The sequence below is a fragment of the Buteo buteo genome, chromosome 21, assembly GCF_964188355.1.
Source record: "Buteo buteo chromosome 21, bButBut1.hap1.1, whole genome shotgun sequence".
NCBI lineage: Eukaryota > Metazoa > Chordata > Aves > Accipitriformes > Accipitridae > Buteo > Buteo buteo.
This window is the reverse complement of record NC_134191.1, coordinates 14,292,445-14,311,251: the sequence shown is the minus strand read 5'-3', so window position 1 is coordinate 14,311,251 and position 18,807 is coordinate 14,292,445. Positions and strand designations below refer to the sequence as shown.

The 18,807-nt window shown below is 37.3% G+C and overlaps 1 protein-coding gene across 5 annotated transcripts in view; it reads right to left on the bottom strand.

Moving 5' to 3' along the window:
- Nucleotides 1-18,807, bottom strand: part of EEFSEC (eukaryotic elongation factor, selenocysteine-tRNA specific) — a 128,644-nt gene that overhangs the window by 52,316 nt on the left and 57,521 nt on the right. For all 5 annotated transcript variants that reach the window (XM_075052607.1, XM_075052609.1, XM_075052611.1 and 2 more), the window contains one exon: nucleotides 3,664-4,299. In XM_075052607.1, the coding sequence (XP_074908708.1) occupies nucleotides 3,664-4,299 (636 nt within the window). The remainder of the gene's footprint in view (nucleotides 1-3,663; nucleotides 4,300-18,807) is intronic.

Genomic DNA, 18,807 nt, shown 5'->3' with positions numbered 1-18,807 from the left:
TTCTCAGATACTACAGTAATACATACCAAAAATAAAAAGGTATTAGAAAATCACCAGGTAAATAAGCAAGGAGATGGAAAAAAAAAAGGTTCAAGGATATGCTGCAGAGAAGTAAATTCAAAGATCCTGGTGAACAACAGTAGTCAGGCTTGCTTTCTTTCCCAGTGCTCGACTCAGTCTTGGCATTAAAGAGGCAAGATACCAAATGGAAACAGTGAGCAGTACAAAGAGAAATGCAAGGGTACTTTAATTTTTTGTAGAACATTTACCATCACTTGAGCAGATAAGAAAAAATCAGGAAGCTTCGGCGTGATTTTTCACTAAAACATACTAGTTCAAGACCATTTGCTAGTTTGATTTTTTTACTTTAAAATACAGTGTTTACCCAGTTCATGGATTTGATTTCTATGTAAAACAGCAAAAATGTCACACTTGCTCTTAGGGAGCCAAAAAATCTTTCAGAATAAATGTTCTTTTATTAAAGAAATAAACCTTAAAATCCAGGAGAGTACCATGCACAAGGGGAACAAAAGAAAAGTACTATGATGCTGAAACTTAATGAATTTACAATTCTTACTATTCCATCAGTGCTCTGAAATTAATCAGAATAGGAACAAAAAGTCAAACCATAAATGCCTGATTTCTCCTGGGTAAACTGGTAGTTAAACTGCAGGGAATTTATTTTAATTCTAGCAGCAAGCAGGGGGGGCTTGGGAGAGCCCACATCAGATTAGCAGCAACGTTTTACAAATAGGCACGACTGAATTCCACTACAACCCAGTTATGGGAGCATGTTTCCACCCTGTACTGAAGTCGGGAAGGTGGACATTGCATGCCCCTGCCTCCCTCTCTCCCAGCCTTTCAGGAAGCTATGAAGCTAATTTTCCCCAGCAGTATTCTCTGGAGGAGCAGTTCACTTCTCATGAAGGTAACATGTATTTTTTAATTATTATTATTATTTTATGCCTCCCCAGGGAAGGTGAGGAGGGGGAGCTTCCTTGCTTAACAGGGAAAGAAATTTTCCTGTATCAGTGCCAAGAACAGACACCCTAAATTCAGCGATCCTAATCTCCAGCCATCCATCATCAGCAGGGTGGGACCAGCTAATTCAGATTTTCTATTAGCTAGCGACTTTGTGTACTAAAATAAACCACTGTACCACCCAGTTATTCCTGCTGCGCTCTGCTCTGCAAAAGCACAAACTTAATAGTAGCTACCTCGACTAGCACTGTAGGAACTTCCCCAGCAGGCCTTTTGTAACTGGCATAATCCTCTTCCCACCAACTCTCCCGAGTCCCTGCGTGCCCCTGTGACTTTACACCATAAGCGTTTCTTACGAAATTTGCTCCACTATCCTCTTGGCACCCATCACAGAAAATGCCAACTCTGACTATCTACAGTACCACAGGAGGCAGAATCAGAGAACAAACCTAACCTGCAGATGGACTATTCGATGGCAACTGTTCATTTACAGGGCCAATTAGTATTCATACAGACAGTGATCAAGGCCCATATATAGTGCACACTGTGTGACAGATGAAGACAGGATAAAATAATAAAACCTCCAGCTCTATATTTTAAAAAGCAAGGGAAGATATCAAAACAGTTCACAAATATATCAGCCTAATAAATTACTCTGTTGGTCAAATATTAAATAACGCACATTCACTGGTTATTTTCTGGATCAGAAAATAAAATATGCATAATTTGATTACTATTATTCCATTATTTACACAGTAAAATCAATAGCAGAATACGTAAACTAGCAAAGGATTTGAAAATAACATTAAATAAAAACAAATAAAATGCATGACCGAGGCTAACAGCAAACTCTCTTAACCCAGTCAGGCAACTCACACAGTTGGTACTCTGCTAGTTTGCAAATCCCATAGACTAGTGCCATGAATTGGGAGCAAAAATAAAGCATCTGAGACCAGTTTATTTCAGTTAAACAAAACACAAGCAGCATGTGTCTCCATGGGTCACACAAACTTCTGTTCTCATTTATATTCCTACAGCTGCAGAGAAACAAAAGGACTTGGTAAGCCAGGTCTCTCTGGATATTAACAGCATGGGCCACGCACAAGCAAGTAAATTTTTAGCAAAGATAAAGGCAATGTTTCATGAGTTCAAGATAGCTCTAGAGCATCAGAAGAACCGGTATCCAGACATATGCATTTGGTCTAGAGCTTCTCTGCAGCTTAGAGGACTGAATACTTTGGACCTGTTGTTCTAGTTCAACATCACCATCAGCCAAAGAGAAAAGTAGCCAGCCATTTCAAACAAAGGAAACAATACACCTGCTACCAAAATTTTGAAGAGTGACTGCTGATTTTGGGTGTCCCATATAACCCATATTAACAGAGACAAAATTTTCAGGAAGCTACAGATATCTTCCTCCTACCTACCTTCCTAATGACAAAATTGGCATCCAAAAAACCAACAAAACACCACAGGTCTGTAGTTCCTTTGAAAAGAATGGCCTCCAAAGACAGTAGTGGAAATTCAAAGGAGAAACTCTTTTTTTCTAAAAGTATCTAAACCAGCCACATAGAAACCTCAGAGAAAAAGAGGACATACAAATTGCCCATTTGATCAATTAATATAGTGGGGCATTTAAAGAACCTCACTAATTCAAAATCATGCCCTGACAGGGATCTTGGTTTATTTTTTACTATTAAATTACTAAAGCAAACAAACAAAAAAGTATTCAAGAAGTCTGCATTATAAATTGAAAACATGGTAAGGTATGCTAAGTGTTTAGTCTCCTACAATAAAATAAGGAGAGATCTAAGGAGAGATATCATGCAGTACTCAACACAGCTTTATGGAATTTTGAAAGGCGGTAACAACACTAAACATTTTGTTCAAACAATCAGGTTTTGGATTAGGAAAATAAAAATAGTTCTTTACCCAAAAGTTAATAAAATACCTACCACACTAACATATCAAGTAAACGTTTGCTAAATTTTACATCAGCTCTGCTCAGTTAGGGGTAAGCAATTAATTTATTTATATATTGCACATCTCCACCTAAACCATTCATCATGAAAAATTCCACTATGGGATGCATAAACAAATGGTTCTCCACTGATTACTGAAAGGTAGCCACCACCAAGATCAAACTTACAACAGCAATGTAAATAATACCAACCACTATAGATGGTATACCTACCCATACTTAAGGGATAGTAAAAAAAAATCCCAATTCATTTTTACTGTAGATGCTAACTCCTCCAGAAAGCACATCTCTATTTTCTGCTACAATTTTCAATGTACTGCAGAATAACTGTGTAAAATATGTCAATTGAAAGCTGGAAGTTTTGTCAACTGGGAAGAGAACAGATGAGCCACTTAGGAAGGTACACAAACAAAGCAAGTTTGCTGGAAGAACAGAGTGGCTAGACATCAAAAGGATCAGTGAAAAAACAGCATCAAATTACTCAACACTGCACTGAACGAATAAACTAGTCACTTTTAAGCAGTGATTTCTGACTGTTTGCAAGCAGACAAGATGTAATATACTACGTATACAAACATAAGAAAAATGTGTATAAAGACTCTGGAACATAACAGTGAAAATTCTGTAGCGCACCAATATGTGTACTTAACACAGAACAAATATTTCCTCTTCCCATGTATAGCATTAGAGCAGCAGCTTACCCTTTCCACTTGTCCTTCTTTGTGCTTCAGTTTGTACACTTTCAGCTTTGGAAGGAAAGTCTCTGTGTAGTTCTTGTCTTCCATGCCTTGGAGCAGTACCCCATGGAATGCCAACCTGCAGGTATTTGCGTGAATATCTGTATCCAGCTTGGAGCCGATCACAAGGCACAATTTAGGACAAGTGACTGGTTTTTCAAACTCTAGTAAAGCCCACTGTTGTTTTGGGAGCTGGACTTCTCCTGCCTGGTCATTTTCTTTGTTCTCTGAATTTGAGTCCTTTGACAAATATTCCTCTTGATAAAGATAATCTTTTTCGAAGTCAAAAACATTTTCTTTAATTTCTTCATTGAAGTCAGCAGGGGCTGGACTGAAAAACATCACTCTTCCCATAACTGTTTCATGACCAACTGTGATATGGAACTTGGCCTTGGTCTGAAGAGCTCCTCGAAAATACTGGATTTTCTTCAGAGAAATTATTGCAGCATGGATGGTGTGAAGTGATTCTGGGGTGCAAATTAGGCCTCGTTCTAGCAGTTTGGGATCAAACTGGGTTACACAGATACCCACTCTGTCACCCTGCATAGCATAAGTCACAGGAGTGTGGAACATCTGCATGGACTTGACTTTCTTTATCACCTATTGAAGAAAGACCAAGAAAAAAAAAAGCAGCAATTAATTGTACATGAGTGCATCACAAGCACGAAGCCACATATCACATCCTGCTGTCTTGTAAGAGGACTGAACTTCTAGAATAGTCCACAGTTCAAAAAGCTGAAAGTGAACAGAGAACATACCCCATCATTTAGAATTACCACAGGTTTGAGCTTCCTAGCTTATTCTACTTCTGTTCATGAGACTGTAAGATCATCATTGCCACAATTACGTTGATATTTGCACCATCTGTGTTGCAGTACCTACATACTCTCTGCAAATCAACAGATATACCCACACCGTGGAATAGCTTATTTAACATACTCCCCCTAAGTACCTGCACCATCAAAGGTGTAGCACTACAATACCCATCCATGCACCTATGTGACTGTTTTCCCACCCCTTCTATGAAAATCATTTCATACACTTCTTTGACTTGGTTGAATTCAACTGTAAAACATTCAGAACAAAAAACATTTCCTTATATTGTATTTGTACAACACCTAGCACAATGAAATATTGCAAACCACCATTGCAAAATAATTAGTAATACAAAAATCTACCATCTCCTAGTCTATGACATTCCATATATTAAAAAAAGGCCTCAAAGGTTTCTTGCAAAGATTTGAATGTTCATAAATATATGGCTAGTGTTACTGTCACAAAAATGTGGGGTCCCACCTGTTAATATTATCATAGGAAAAGTGCAGCACTGGCCACCACTTAAAATTTATTTAGCTCTTCCCAGATGCTACAAAAGTTTGACCTTAATGAGCTTGCTATTGTATTACTTATTTCAAGGAGTTCTCAAGGGGAAGGGAAGAATGAAATAAGCTTTTAGAGATCACTCTAGGCTCAGCTTTGTCAGATTAAATCAGTTTAGTTTAACAAGGCTTTATTTTGGCTTTTCTTTCAGTTCTGCAAACCATCCTTTAGTAAGATCCCACCCCCCGTTTCCATGTAACCAAACGTTTTTTCTGATAATATGTTTATGTTGCTACCTGTTACATACATCCATACTAATGCTGGATGCTTGGATAGGTAACCACTCTGCTTGCAATCTCTATACTAGACAGCTTTTAATACTGAAATGATGTTTTTAGCAATAAAAAAAATATTTATCTTCTAAATAAATATTAAGTACTTGAACAAGAGTCCTTAGCCAAGAAAAGTTACACACAACATTTTTGAAAGGCTGAAACCTCAAAATTCAGATCCAAGAACTGAAGTCTCCATGGAAATGCTCTGTTCCACAAATAATTTCTTTAGTATGTCTTTATCAATATACAACAGATTATACTGTGAATGCATACAGAACAACAATATTGTTACAACAGATCTCAACTCTCAGTATAATTTCTTCTTCTCTCTCCCTTTTCCTAGTACCAATTCTACAGCTATCAAAAAGTTCACGTTAAATGCTACTGTGCAATTCTCAGCATTCAAGCCATTAGTATCTGTCTTACTCAGCTGGAACTGTTCTCAAATCAATCTCCAACCACTGCATATCCCTTAGTAGCCCATCTTTGAATCCTGGCCCACCTTATTTATCTTCTAACTCCTGAAAATAAAACCAAAATACGCAAGCACTGATGAAGAGAATCCCAAACCAAAGGATTGGACTCAGCAGATGCGGGCTTCATCCTCAGTATGTCACACAGCTTAAAGCCCATCATTTAGGTTAGATGAGACTGAACAGTCTAGAGAAGTTAACCTTATTAATTTTAATCACAGAATTATTTACTTACAGGATAATACTGAAAATACCAGCTTTTCTTCTGCATCTTGGATGCAATACATAAGTGGAAACAAAACTAAGTTTTTCACCTTTTCCTTTTCTACAAAGCCTGCTGCCTTATATGAAGGGCATAGTACTTGGCTTCAGACAAATCTTTGTACGCCTATTCCCAACATCACCAAACTAGGCAATACTAAGAGAAGACTGTAGAAAAAAAAGGAAGAAAAACTCAGAGGGGAAGACATTGCAGAAACTTAGATCAAAATAGAGGAGTATAGATGAAAAGTCTATTGGCTGAACTAATATCTTCAGTAACTGGAATATAAAGAGCTCTCCAAGTAAGTCAGCAAAAAATGGTCACAGGCAATATACAGAAAGCTGAATAAAAACGTGAAAAAGTCTAGCAGCTACATAGCTTCTAGAAAACAACAAAAATCCTGTATTCCTCCTTGAAGTCGTAACTACACAAATAACAATGGCCATAAGCTTCACCACTACAAATATTGTTAGTGTTTCCTGGATATCTGGCTGCTAACCAAAACCAAAAGAAATGCCCTTTTTCAGATTGTAAGAAGTTATTATTGCAACATTTTTCAGATCAAATGCCACATCAATGCCTCTGTATTCTTGGAGAATCCACAGAATATTATGACAAAGGAGATCAAGAGGTGTATTCATGTAAGAGAACTCCTCCTCACTAAAAAGCCTGTACCAAAATAGTTTGGTATAATCTTAACTAATGTCAGAACAGACTTAAAAGGCCATTCTAAATACTCACTAGGATTTCAGTTTCAAGCATTTTTGTACTCAAATACATATCCATTATCCCTTTAGGCAAACCTCCTAGACAGTACTACCTATCTAGATGAATTAGGGAGAAACAATTTAGCATTTATCTCCACCTTTCTATTCACTTCCAAGGTCACACTTTTGAAGGTTGGAAGTATGGTGGCTTGAATCAAACCCTTCCTTCTTTCATTTGCTATAACCTAGTCCTCCCTCTCCAGTTTCAATCATTGTGATAGCTGCAACACTGGTGATACAAGTAATGTTTAAGGACTTAAAAAAAAAAAAAAAGGTGGTTTTCTAAATATATGTGTTCCAAAAAAATAAACAAGCACTACAAGATTGAAATTGCCACATGAAAAGTGCCAGGCAAACCATTTTGAAGACTTCTGTGATTTTTTATGTGATATCAGCAGTAATCTTTCATCTTCTACACCCATGGACAGGGTGAACAAGTGACAAGAACTAAGGAATCTTCCAGCACCGTCCCTCTTCAGCACAAAACTGGAACTAAAAGATGCACAAGAGATCTATGCAGTTTTCTATCTTAAACGGAGCCATAATACTAAGATTTTTCTCTTTATTATTAATATTCCAATTTATAATAGAAACTACTCACCTAAACAGTTGAGTGAAATTATTACAGAAAATACTTACCAGTCTCTAAAATAGTCTACATGCATTCATCTGAAATATCTTTCACAGATTCACATAATATTAAAGAATAAATTATGTTTAAAAATATCTATTCTTGTGTCCATATACTCAGAACACAGCTTTTAATTAAGCATCTATGAAACATTTCTTAAAAGTGTTATGCCTACCCTCTCCCCTTAAATTCAATCAAATGATTAGGCTTGATGCATCTGACATGCACATAAATAACAATCAGAAGGAGAATTAACAAGTTTTTCTAAAACATTCACGTCACAAACTTCTTCAATGAGATTTGCAGTCCTCAACCATGGCATACAGAGCTGGCTTGTATCAGAATACTAGCTGTGTTCTTCCACATTTCTCAGTGTTAAACAACATTAAAAAGAGTATACAATTGTAAAGGTCACTTTCCATAACAAAAAGCTTGCCGCAATTCCTACACGTAGGAGAAACTTGGCAGTGGAGTATCAATACACGAGCATTTTCCAGTGTTGAGTGAGGCTCCCGTTAATACATTCGCTTATGGTCCTCACAGTCTCCAGTGCAAGTTCAGGAAAAGTTTTGGATCCTAAACTAATGCTCTCTCAGGCTGCTCTTTCAGGAAACAGTATCCTAATTAAGAAAAACCACTGAAAGTCTGCAGAATCATGTAAAGGTAAGTTTTCCTCCACCAACCAAAGAAGATTATCTGTGCTGCCCCCAACTCTCTCATGGGAGGCAAGCCCCCCAGTTCCTGGCTGTGCTCACCCAGAGTTTTAAGAATCACCTGATTTCTTTGTAGCTGGGTCTGGCTTTCAGACAGGTTTGCTTGTCCTCAGACACGTAAAAGGGAAAGATACTGCATTACTCAACCTACTGAAAATCAGCACTTCATGCTGACCTATCCAGTACCTTGCAGAAGATTTAATCAGCCCATCTATATTTGTTCTAAATGTAAATGGTTTTTCCCCTTATATTCATGGTATCTATTCTTGTATCTAAAATTCCCATAGACGTATCAGAGGACAGAAGAAAAGTAAATGGGAGGAACACATTCAAGTCTGTTCCTTTTCTTCTACATGTTCTCAGAATCAGAAAGTTCTACAGTACCAGAATCAACTGTAAAAGGAATATACAGCACAGTACCCTAACTGACAATACACTCTGTTCCAAGAGCATAATGTATGTAGGAATTAGAATCTGACCAGAACAATGCTAGAGTGCACTCTGGTGATGGGGGGGGTGGATTAGAACACACAAGAACAGAGTTGGAATTGCATCTCCTTCAAAGGTCAGATGTGGAACCAGCAGAGAAGTGAATCAAGTGAGTTGATCTGCACCCACTGGATCAAATAACAAGAGCCAGAGTAGCTTTAAATCACTAGCTTCCTGTTTTCTGAGCAGACCATGAACATCAGTACAGCATTTCATTCCATTTCACTGTGACCCCAACTGACAGAGACATTCGTCCATGGTTTAAAATACTCCAAATGTAGCATTCCTCTTCAAGAGACCGAACTACATAACTAAAATTCATCTTTGTTTTGTCTGGTCTTTAAAATACAAACCTGGAAGCACTGAAAAGGATGCAACTGGCCCTCAGTACTAGATTTGTTTCCCTTCTGTGTATCTGGTTTCCCTATGTCAGGGTTCCCCACAAGTTATAGCGCAGTTCTGAACTTTCACATATTTTCTTTAGCTTTACAGCAATAGAAATTTCAGGCAGGGATTTGGAGTTGGGGCTGGATCCACCCATTTACCACCAGAATGACATTAAATACTTCAGAGCATTCTGTCCTGAGCAATAGGAATTCGTAACCAAGACCAGCTATGACCAGTATCTTCGGCATTTCTTTTGAGCATTCAGGTTTTGTCCTCAAAATGCTGTCTGTAAAACAACTTCTGTTTCATCTTGTCCAATGAAAATAGCGCAAGGCCCATTTTAGCAATTCACTAGAGACATATTTTACTCTTCTTCTGGGCATTTAGACACAGAAAGCAAGTGAACAATGTTGAGTGCAACTTTAAAAGAGACAGACTTTACTGCATGCAAACAACGTAGGTAAGCATGGAAAATTAGACACCATTATAAAACTTGCCACAAACTTCACTAAGAAATTAACTCACATTTTATTTTCTAATAATGGCACAAGGGAATTGATTATATCTCATCATATAAATCAAGAACCATGTGTTGAAATCTTACATCATTTGCAAAGGGATTTGCTTCACTTTTAAAATTTTATTTGTATAATCACATTAATGTTCCTGAAGCATTATGTAAAGGTCTATAAAAAGGGTGAGAAAGAAGTTTGTGTGTTCAAATGTAGATTAAAAAAAATGCAAAACAGAAATCAAAGCACCCAAACAGTTCAGCCCTTGAGATAAACAAATGTATTCAATATAAGAAGAGAACCCATTATTTGAAGACCAAAGGAAAAGCCCACTAGGATTTTCAAAGCAGTTTAGTACAGACTAATAGAAAACAGGATACAGAAAAGTCCACTAATGACTTTTTCCCCCCGATATGTCAGAGTTTCTTTTCCTTTATTTATCCAACTTCCATTAAGTTATCAACCATATGCCATTGCTCATAGCTTCTTTAGATAAGAACCTAGCCATCCTGCTGCCTCCCAATACAACCATATTTCCCTGTAATACTGATGAGAAACTGCAAAGTTAAAATAATTAGTCTCAGCAATCTATTAGAGAAAATACTGATTATAAATGCAGTATTTATAAAAGGAGTATTACATATGTATTACAAAAAGAGACCTCACTGCAAATGCAGAGGACTCAACAAGTTGAAAATAACGACCACATCTACAAGCCCAGCTGCTAAGACCTGCATCTTTAAACTTACATCCAAGAAGGAAGAGGAACTGATAAATGAAGAAAGCACTGTTTCAGCCCTGAGGTTTAGAAATACACCAAGAGCAAGCCTGCCTGAATCAGCAACCAAACAAGAAAAAAAAAAACAAACCCCAAACCAACCTACCTTGAGAGGCATAAACTGACCACACATTGCAGCCAAGCGCCAAATACAAGAAACACCACCTTAATATCAGCCAGTAGAAGTGCCTCCTTACAGCTAAGGAGGAGCAGCAAACTAAGGCACAACTACATGACCAAAATGCATCCCATATCTGCTGCTTTTGAAAGCGAGGACTGCCTTCCTCCCTACTGCTCTACTACAAATCCAAATAAAGAATAAGGCATCTCATCTTCCTGCTTCCAGTATCATCTCTTGGTGGTCAGAGTATATCAAACTGCACTGTCAAAAAAATGCAGCCTGCTTGTCTGAAAGGCTACCTCAATTTTTAGTTTTCAGCCAACACTTGTCTAAGCACATACACTGAAACTAAGCAAAGCTCTAATTCAGACCTAAGACTGCTCTTACATGTAAGCAGATCTTTTCATAAATTCTCTTCTAAATGTGAACAATGCCGAATTCTTTGCTTTATGAGGGACAACCATTTACAAGCAAAGCTGAGTCCTATGATGAGTAGGCAGTAGTGTGTTTTGCAAAGGCAGCAAACCATTCCTGTTTGAAAGCGTCAAAAGGACACCTAGGCCATGAAGCACAAGACAGCAACAATGAGCATTCAGAAATCACGAGTCAAGGCCTCTGCCCTACTCCATCCACAAAAAAAAAACCCAAAACTTTTATTTTAAAAATTAAGATATAGAACACTTTCTTAATTAACTGAGATGCTTTTGTGGTTCACGTCCTATCTCAATGAACATTGAGAAACATTAGTTCCAAATCTTCAACCAGGATTTCAGAAACGGCGTAAAATTGAGATAAAACAGAAGCTGTCAATAGTACATTGTTGAACAGCAATCACACAATGCAAACTTTGCCCACTGCTCAGGTTGTGGAAAGCCATCTTTTCTAAGTCACCATCACAACGGCAGCTAAGACCAACTACGAAGAGTAGAAGCCTCAAAGAATCTGAAATAATTCTAAGTCTGTGGGTGCCACCAAGATCATGTGGCTTAGTAACCATTTTCTAAAAGATCTTGAATATTTCTAGAATCTATTATTTATCCATGGCCTCACTTTGCCTGCAGATGGGAAAGAAATATAGCACCTGGAAGAAAAACTATTTCACATAGAATGATTCTTTTAACTTAATTTTTTAAAATGAAGTTTATAAGGGCATTCACCATATGACCACTGTGGTGCTTATGACATGCTATCGGATATTTTTTTTTTTAATATACTCCTCCTCCTGATGAAATAACACCATAGCCTGAAAAGCCTGCACTGCCACACTGGAATAAAGCAATATAAAGGGGGATGCTAAAATCCCTTTAGCTTATTTCCTTTCACAGCATCTAAAATATGGCTATACACCCAGTAAATAAAGAAGCAGGTCAATGATCTTGCTCCCATGCTGCTCTGCTTTAATACTGTAATTTTAATTTAAATTACATGTATGCTATATTCATGCACATAACCACAAATCAAAAATTAGCAAGTGTTAAGATTAAGATTTTGCACATAAAGTTAAGTGATCTTCTGTGCCTACACATTCTCCTGTAGCCTTTAAGTATATAATCTCAAATTTTTTCAACCAAACCTAATCCATCCCATGCACAGGCTGGACAAAGCTCACCGAATAAGAGAACTATCATCTATTTATAGTTACTGAACTGCCCTGAATTCATTATTTACTGTAAACCATCAAATTCACACTGTATTGCATATACACTATCTTACTGGAGTATTTATTTGGTAAACTTCAGTAATCTTGTCACCCTTGTGATATAACATGGCATTATGCCTCACTGCACATAGGAAACTCAACTGCATCATTTGTCACAATCCAAATTCTCAAGAAAAACCCACTGTCCAGTTTTTGAAAGCAAAAGGCTGATTTTTCAGAATATTTATCATTTCATAGCAATTCTCTTCATTCACAGCACAGCTTCCAATAGCCTTAACCACTTCGACCAATTTTCAACTCACACCAAAATGCCCAAATCCAACCCATACCTCCCCAGCTTCCACATGAGAATGCTGTGAGAGATGTTACCCAAGCCTTACTGAAGTCGTGACCCTTCCTGTCTCTACATTTTGGCACAGAAGGCAATCAGACTGGTCAAGCATGATTTGCCCTTGCAATGTTTCCCAGTAATTACATGTTCTCACTATGCTCTTCAGCTGCCACCCATTACATCTCCTCCTCTACCTGGGATTCACAAGGGGAACACCAAGAGCACCAAGCCCCACTGCACCTTTATTTTCTCTCTACTTTGTCTCTTCTAGGTTTGGGTGAATCTATTCACATAAGGGAAGACCACATCCCCCTCTGGCCAAAAGAACATAACAGCTATACACGTTGAACACTTGAGGCTGTAGGTAGGTAAGAGATCCCCACACTCCAAGGATGTGTGGAAGGAAGCAGAAGCCAGACACCTACTGTATATCCTTTCACCTCCAAATGATTAAAATATCTGGTAGGTTTTTTGTAACCAAAAAAGGAATCTTAAGATGTCAAGCATTCTTAAATTAAGTGGTACTGCTTATGCCATCTATCACTACAGATGACAAAGTACACATTTTAAAAGCATAATATAATGCCAATAAGCTTAGCCAGCAAGTGTCTAGGCAGAGAGTGTCAGACCCATAGTAAAACTATGGCATAGAATAAGCTTAACGTTTACATACCAATTAAAATTTCTGCAACTTATCAAAAAATATTTCAATAAAACATTTTACAAAGGAAAAAAAATCCCAGAAGAAGTCAAAACCAATGCAAAATGATAGGTTAAAGAAAGGCTGCCTGGAATTTTCTTCTTCCAACAGAATGAATTGAATTCTTTTTTTCCAAATAGATTTAGGTTTAGAACAATAATAATACTTTTATCTGAAGACTTCAAAGTCACATGCAAAAGAATATATCACAGTAAACACAGGGTTGAAGGTTTTATAGAAGAACTTCTACTGGGATTTTTTTCTTCTTCTTTAAAAGAAATTTGTTTACTACCAGTCTTTGAAAAGCATAAAAGGGAGGAAACTATAGGGTAAAGAAGTAAAACTTTTACATGTAAGGAACATTTGGAGCTTTGTGAGAAGACTGGTTTTGGTAGAATGTGTGACATGTAGCCCAATGTGAGTAATATTATATCTCAAATAAAAATCAGCCCATGAATATACATAATCCAAAAGGTAATTCTCCCAATCTCTGAAATGTAATGGAGCCACTCTAGATCACTGAGGCATGAATATTTACCGTATTCAGGCTTTACTGCTCTCGATCTGGGTTCAATTTTGCAAATTAAAACGAAGGCTCTGTGGATAGAGAGATTAAAGAAGAGCATCCCAAAGCTTGCCTGTTTCCTTGGTGTGGTAGCAGTGATCTGGTTACCCTTCTGTTAGGTTATTTCTTTTTACTTAATGGAGTAGGTCAAAAGCAATTGAGAGTGGAAAGAGGAGGTCATTATTGGGTCACAACCTTGGAGTTAAAGGCTCACTAAGGAAAACAAACACAGAGTGAACATAAAGCTGCATTTAAAAATAAAACCTGTAATGAAACATAATATTTTCAGCTCTTTTCACTTTTATTTTGACAGGTCAAGGGGAAAAAATAAGAACAAAGTTTTTTTTTGCTGATTTCTTTCTTGCGAACAAAACTCTCCTGTCCCTTCTCTAAAGTAAGCTTGTTAATAGAAGCCATGATTTATACAAAATGAAACAAAGGTGATGAATAATTACAGAGAGATCTGGTAGGCTTCATTAGCTGTAGCAAATATTAACACTAATCGTGATTATTTGTACATTTTTCTAGGAAATACTTGGAATATAAACACAACACCACTACAGTGCAATGCAGCAAACAAGCAAACATAGGTATGCACATTAGTACAAATCAAATGATATGGTACTACTAATGAATTCCGTACACTAATTACAGTCAAAACAAAGGCTACCTCTGCTATGAGAGGAGAAGAAAAGAAAAAGGAATAAATTACTATCAGACAAGTATTTTTTGCAATACTTCTTTTTAGTTTATGAAATGAACAATTGGTATACAAAATCTTTATAGCTCTTCCTTGAGGTAAGATTATTTTAGTGGCAAATATTAAAAGAGTTCAACTGATAAGCAATTTCTAATACGAGTCAGTAACAGTGATTAAGATTAGATGAGTAAACTTATATCCTCTGCATTGTATGATATTTTCAAAATCTAAGCAGTTAAGCCTAGGGTAAAGAACAAATGGATTTATCCCTACCACCTCAGCAAATAATACTAAGCTGTTAAAGGAACAAAGCAGTACGGTGCAAAGTTTGATATAGCAAAACCAAATTCTAATGCACAGATACATGGTACAAAAAAAAAGTCAGGTTTACAGTAATGATTCTGATTAATCCATTCACATGCAGGTGGGAGAAGAAAGGGGACAAAAGGGCAGAAAAATTGAGTGGGAAAGAACGAAGAGACTGCATCTTATGAAACTGGAAATAAAGCCAAAATATAGCGGTCATCAGCTAGCAAAACCAGCATTTGCCATATAGAGGTGCCATGTGATATCTTATAAGAAATTCACACTTTTTTGCCTCTGAGCTACATCCTGGTACCAAAGGGTTACTGTGCTTTGAAACCTTCACCAACGGCCTTACTAAACATTTAATATTTTTCTTTCTGCTTTCTTAAAGGCCCCAGATGTGTTCTTGCAGATCAAAAGAGACCAACTTATAAAGTTAAACGAAATCAAGGGCTTTTGTTCTGAGGCATCGTTGCTGAACTAATTATTCCTGGATGTTGTTTAATGAAATAGCGGTGCCATATATTAAAACAGTTAACAGGATGAGTTGCGTGAGTTATAGGAAAGGTCTGATCCAGGATTATAAATTTAAGGTTTTCTTCAAAGGAGATGAAACAAACTACTTACAACTCCCCAGTCCCTTCTGTCACTGGAAGACTGAAATAAAGGAACCCAAAAATGTATGAAAGCTGAAATATCATTCTACATATTTACCCTTCCCTGAATCATAGAGAGCTAAAGATGGGGGAGTTCAAAAAACTCCTGAGATTCTTTGAGATGGGGAAATGAAGACCTAAGTTATCCTGTCTATTCCTTGAATGCTACAAAGCCCAAGTTAAAATAAATATTGATAAAGTCTGAAGAGAAGCTTCATTTTAGATGTACATATGCAAACCAAAAACGGACTCCCATCTTAAAAAAACCAATGTAAATAGTTATCAGAGCAGTTATTATGCATTTTTATTAACAGGGAAATGGAGGGGAGGGAGGTAAGCAGACAGCTATTCCAACATCAAATTACTCATAGAATTGGATCTTTTACATTACTCTGCAGCCCCCAACTGCACCAATATTTTTGGTAAAATGCTTACTTAACATACATTTACCTTACCGAGAGAAACAAAAAACTCTCAAGATCCCTAAGGACATCTCAGACTAGGAAAGCAACTTTTCAGAACCAATGGCTCTTACGCATTCAGACAATAAACACTTCACTTCCCTACTGATAGTCTCTCCTGTGTTTGTATTTTACAGCCTGACACCGGCCAACCCAACACTTGACACCTAATTAACAGACCTAGGAGCTGGAGGTCCATATATTGATCACACTAAATGGGATTAGTGTGAAATAAAAAGTTCAAAGGGTCTTGACCAAACTTCACTAGAGCCCAGCTGTGACAGCTGCTATGAATTTGTGTATCCAGTGCCCCACATTTTTATTAAGAGGGGTCTGGCGCACAAGAGTATGCAGTAGCCTATGAGATCATGAAGGTTCACCTAACAATGTCAGGCTCTGTAACTGTAGTGACTGACTGAGGAAAAAAAATCCTCTTGCTTGTTTGCATAGGTCTTTTTGATTAACTCATGAAAAGGGTCCCTCACCTCTGATACAACAAGCATTTACAATAGACATATAGTTATGACTTCTTTGCCTCTCAAGGATTTGTTAACTTGCTATGAAAGAGTTGTCCAATTTCAAAAAAACCTAGGTTTGATTATAAAAGAAATAATTCCCAATACATGCTGCAAGCATACCTAATATATTCTGACAATGACAGCCAGGAGCTGTATTCAAACGATAGAGCTCCAAACTACTATCTTCTAAACACACTTTCTATTTGCCAAAACCGCTCAGCTGTCATGAGGTGACTAAATATTTCAACTTTTTACACACACACCCTTTTTAGTGGCAGTCCTACTGACGTGATTTTTTTAAGCCTTCATCAAGATCCAAAGAAATTACAACTATCACCAACTTATTTCAGAATTTTTGAGTACCTGTGCAAATTCATTTCTGATTTAAAACAAGCTATCTCTTTTTCCAGTATCAAGTATCACAGACACCTGTAACAGCAACATGGGAAACTTACCACAACTTGGGGAAGGGAACAAGCCCATCATGCAGATGTGTGCAGGTACCACTGAGGCACAGCAAATGCTCACCAGGATTCTCTTAGCTAATGCGATATTTACCAAAGTATTCAGGATAAACTATGAACAAAATGCAATTTTGCTTCTGTTGGTGCTTTTATTTATTGATTTGTTTTAGGATTCACTCTGTCAGAATATTTTCCAAAAAATTTGAGAAAGATCTGCTCTGAAAGTTTATATATCAACAATAAGGAAAATGGTAATTGGTCAGGAGGAAGAGATGGAAAACAGCTGTCAATTTATAAATGGTTTTAATCCATTATGGGTCTTTTTAAAAGGAAGCTAAATGTGGTCCCCAGGAAGGGACCTTAAACATAAGGCTCACTGAGGTTGCAACATGCAGGGGTAACAGATGAGACAGCACTAGAGACATCACACAAAAATACCTGACAGCAGATCACCAACAACAGAAGCTTCGTAAAAGTAAAGAGGGCAACCTGAAGCCTATGAAAGAAGACTGGACTGTTAACGCTGGCATGTAAAGGTATTTCAGATAGCAAAGAATGATCTTTGAATGCAGCACCAAAACCAGCTTTTCTTGCCTTTTGTTTCTCTCTTTTTTCCTATCTACGTATAACTGCTCTTCTGATAGATTTCTTTCCTTGCAGAATCTTCCACTTCCTATCCTTTGGGTCTCATGGCTGTTGCACACCAAGTCACACCTGCTGAGACGACCTTCACTGAAATGGACAATGACATTTCAAAGTACCACAATTAGGCTTCAAAATTAACATTTCAAGACCAGAAGAAGATTTCACATGCCTCTGCTCTGTCTGCAGTCAGAACTGGAAATCTGCAACTGCTACTCCCTCACAGTCTTGAAAGCTAGAACCTTTTCTTTTTAAATTGAATTTGAAATTACACATAATCCAAAGTGTGCAGGCCACAAGAAATTTTTTGAGATAACTGGATCCAGTCCAAAGGAAGCTTATCTAGCCCATCTACCAATGCAAAATTTTTTCCTTTTTCACTATATTATTTGAGGGTTGGGGGTTTTTTTGCCAGCATAGTTTTAAAAGTTCCATCAAATATTTTTAGAAGTACTTCTTCATGACCAGGTTTCCTCATTTGCAGATTCTTCACTGTAGTCGCTAGCTCTCACAGCTGCCATTTCCCCAAAACATTGGGGGATTATGTAGTTCCTCAATAGTGCAAAAATGCATCATGACTTTCTCTCTTGATACATTATATGCTGTAGTTGTATGCATGATTAAGAAATGCCCAAGGACAACCCACACACACTATGGAGGTAGACATCTCTAGAAAAAAAAAATGTACAAAATTAAAGCGCCCCCAGTTAAGTTTGCTCCTTACTAAAATCTAGGAGAGATACCTAGTATCAGAAGAGCATTTTAAAAGGAGACAAAGGCAACAACTTGCAATTGAAAATGCGCGCCACTGTAACACCAGGAAGTTATCGCTACTTTTTGCACAGGGTCTCTGCAAATAAGACCCCACTGCACCAGCCACCACATCTACCAACTGTTCTTCATTAGCCAAAACATTCTTCTCTCAAAAATCAAAACAGCATTTGCTCTCATCTTTAAGGGCAATGTTACACAGAGGATATCAGCATTTATCTTGGTGCAAATCGATGCTGAACTGGGACTGGATATCCAGAAATCTCTTAAATACAGCAAAAAGAACTGTGCCTTCCTACGTTACAAGTTTATGTCCTTTTTATTCTAAAAGATGAGTTAATATTCTTCTACGGTAAATATAAATATAGAAGATACTCATCACAGTGAGACTGCAAGATTTGGTTACTTGCAATTTTAGGAGACTGGACTAATATAATTCGGGATGCACCCTCCATTCCTGTATTTTATGAGGGTTTTGGTACAATTTGAATGACTTGAAAAGAAAATATAATCTTATTGGAAGTGACTGGGTACCTTTTTTTAGGA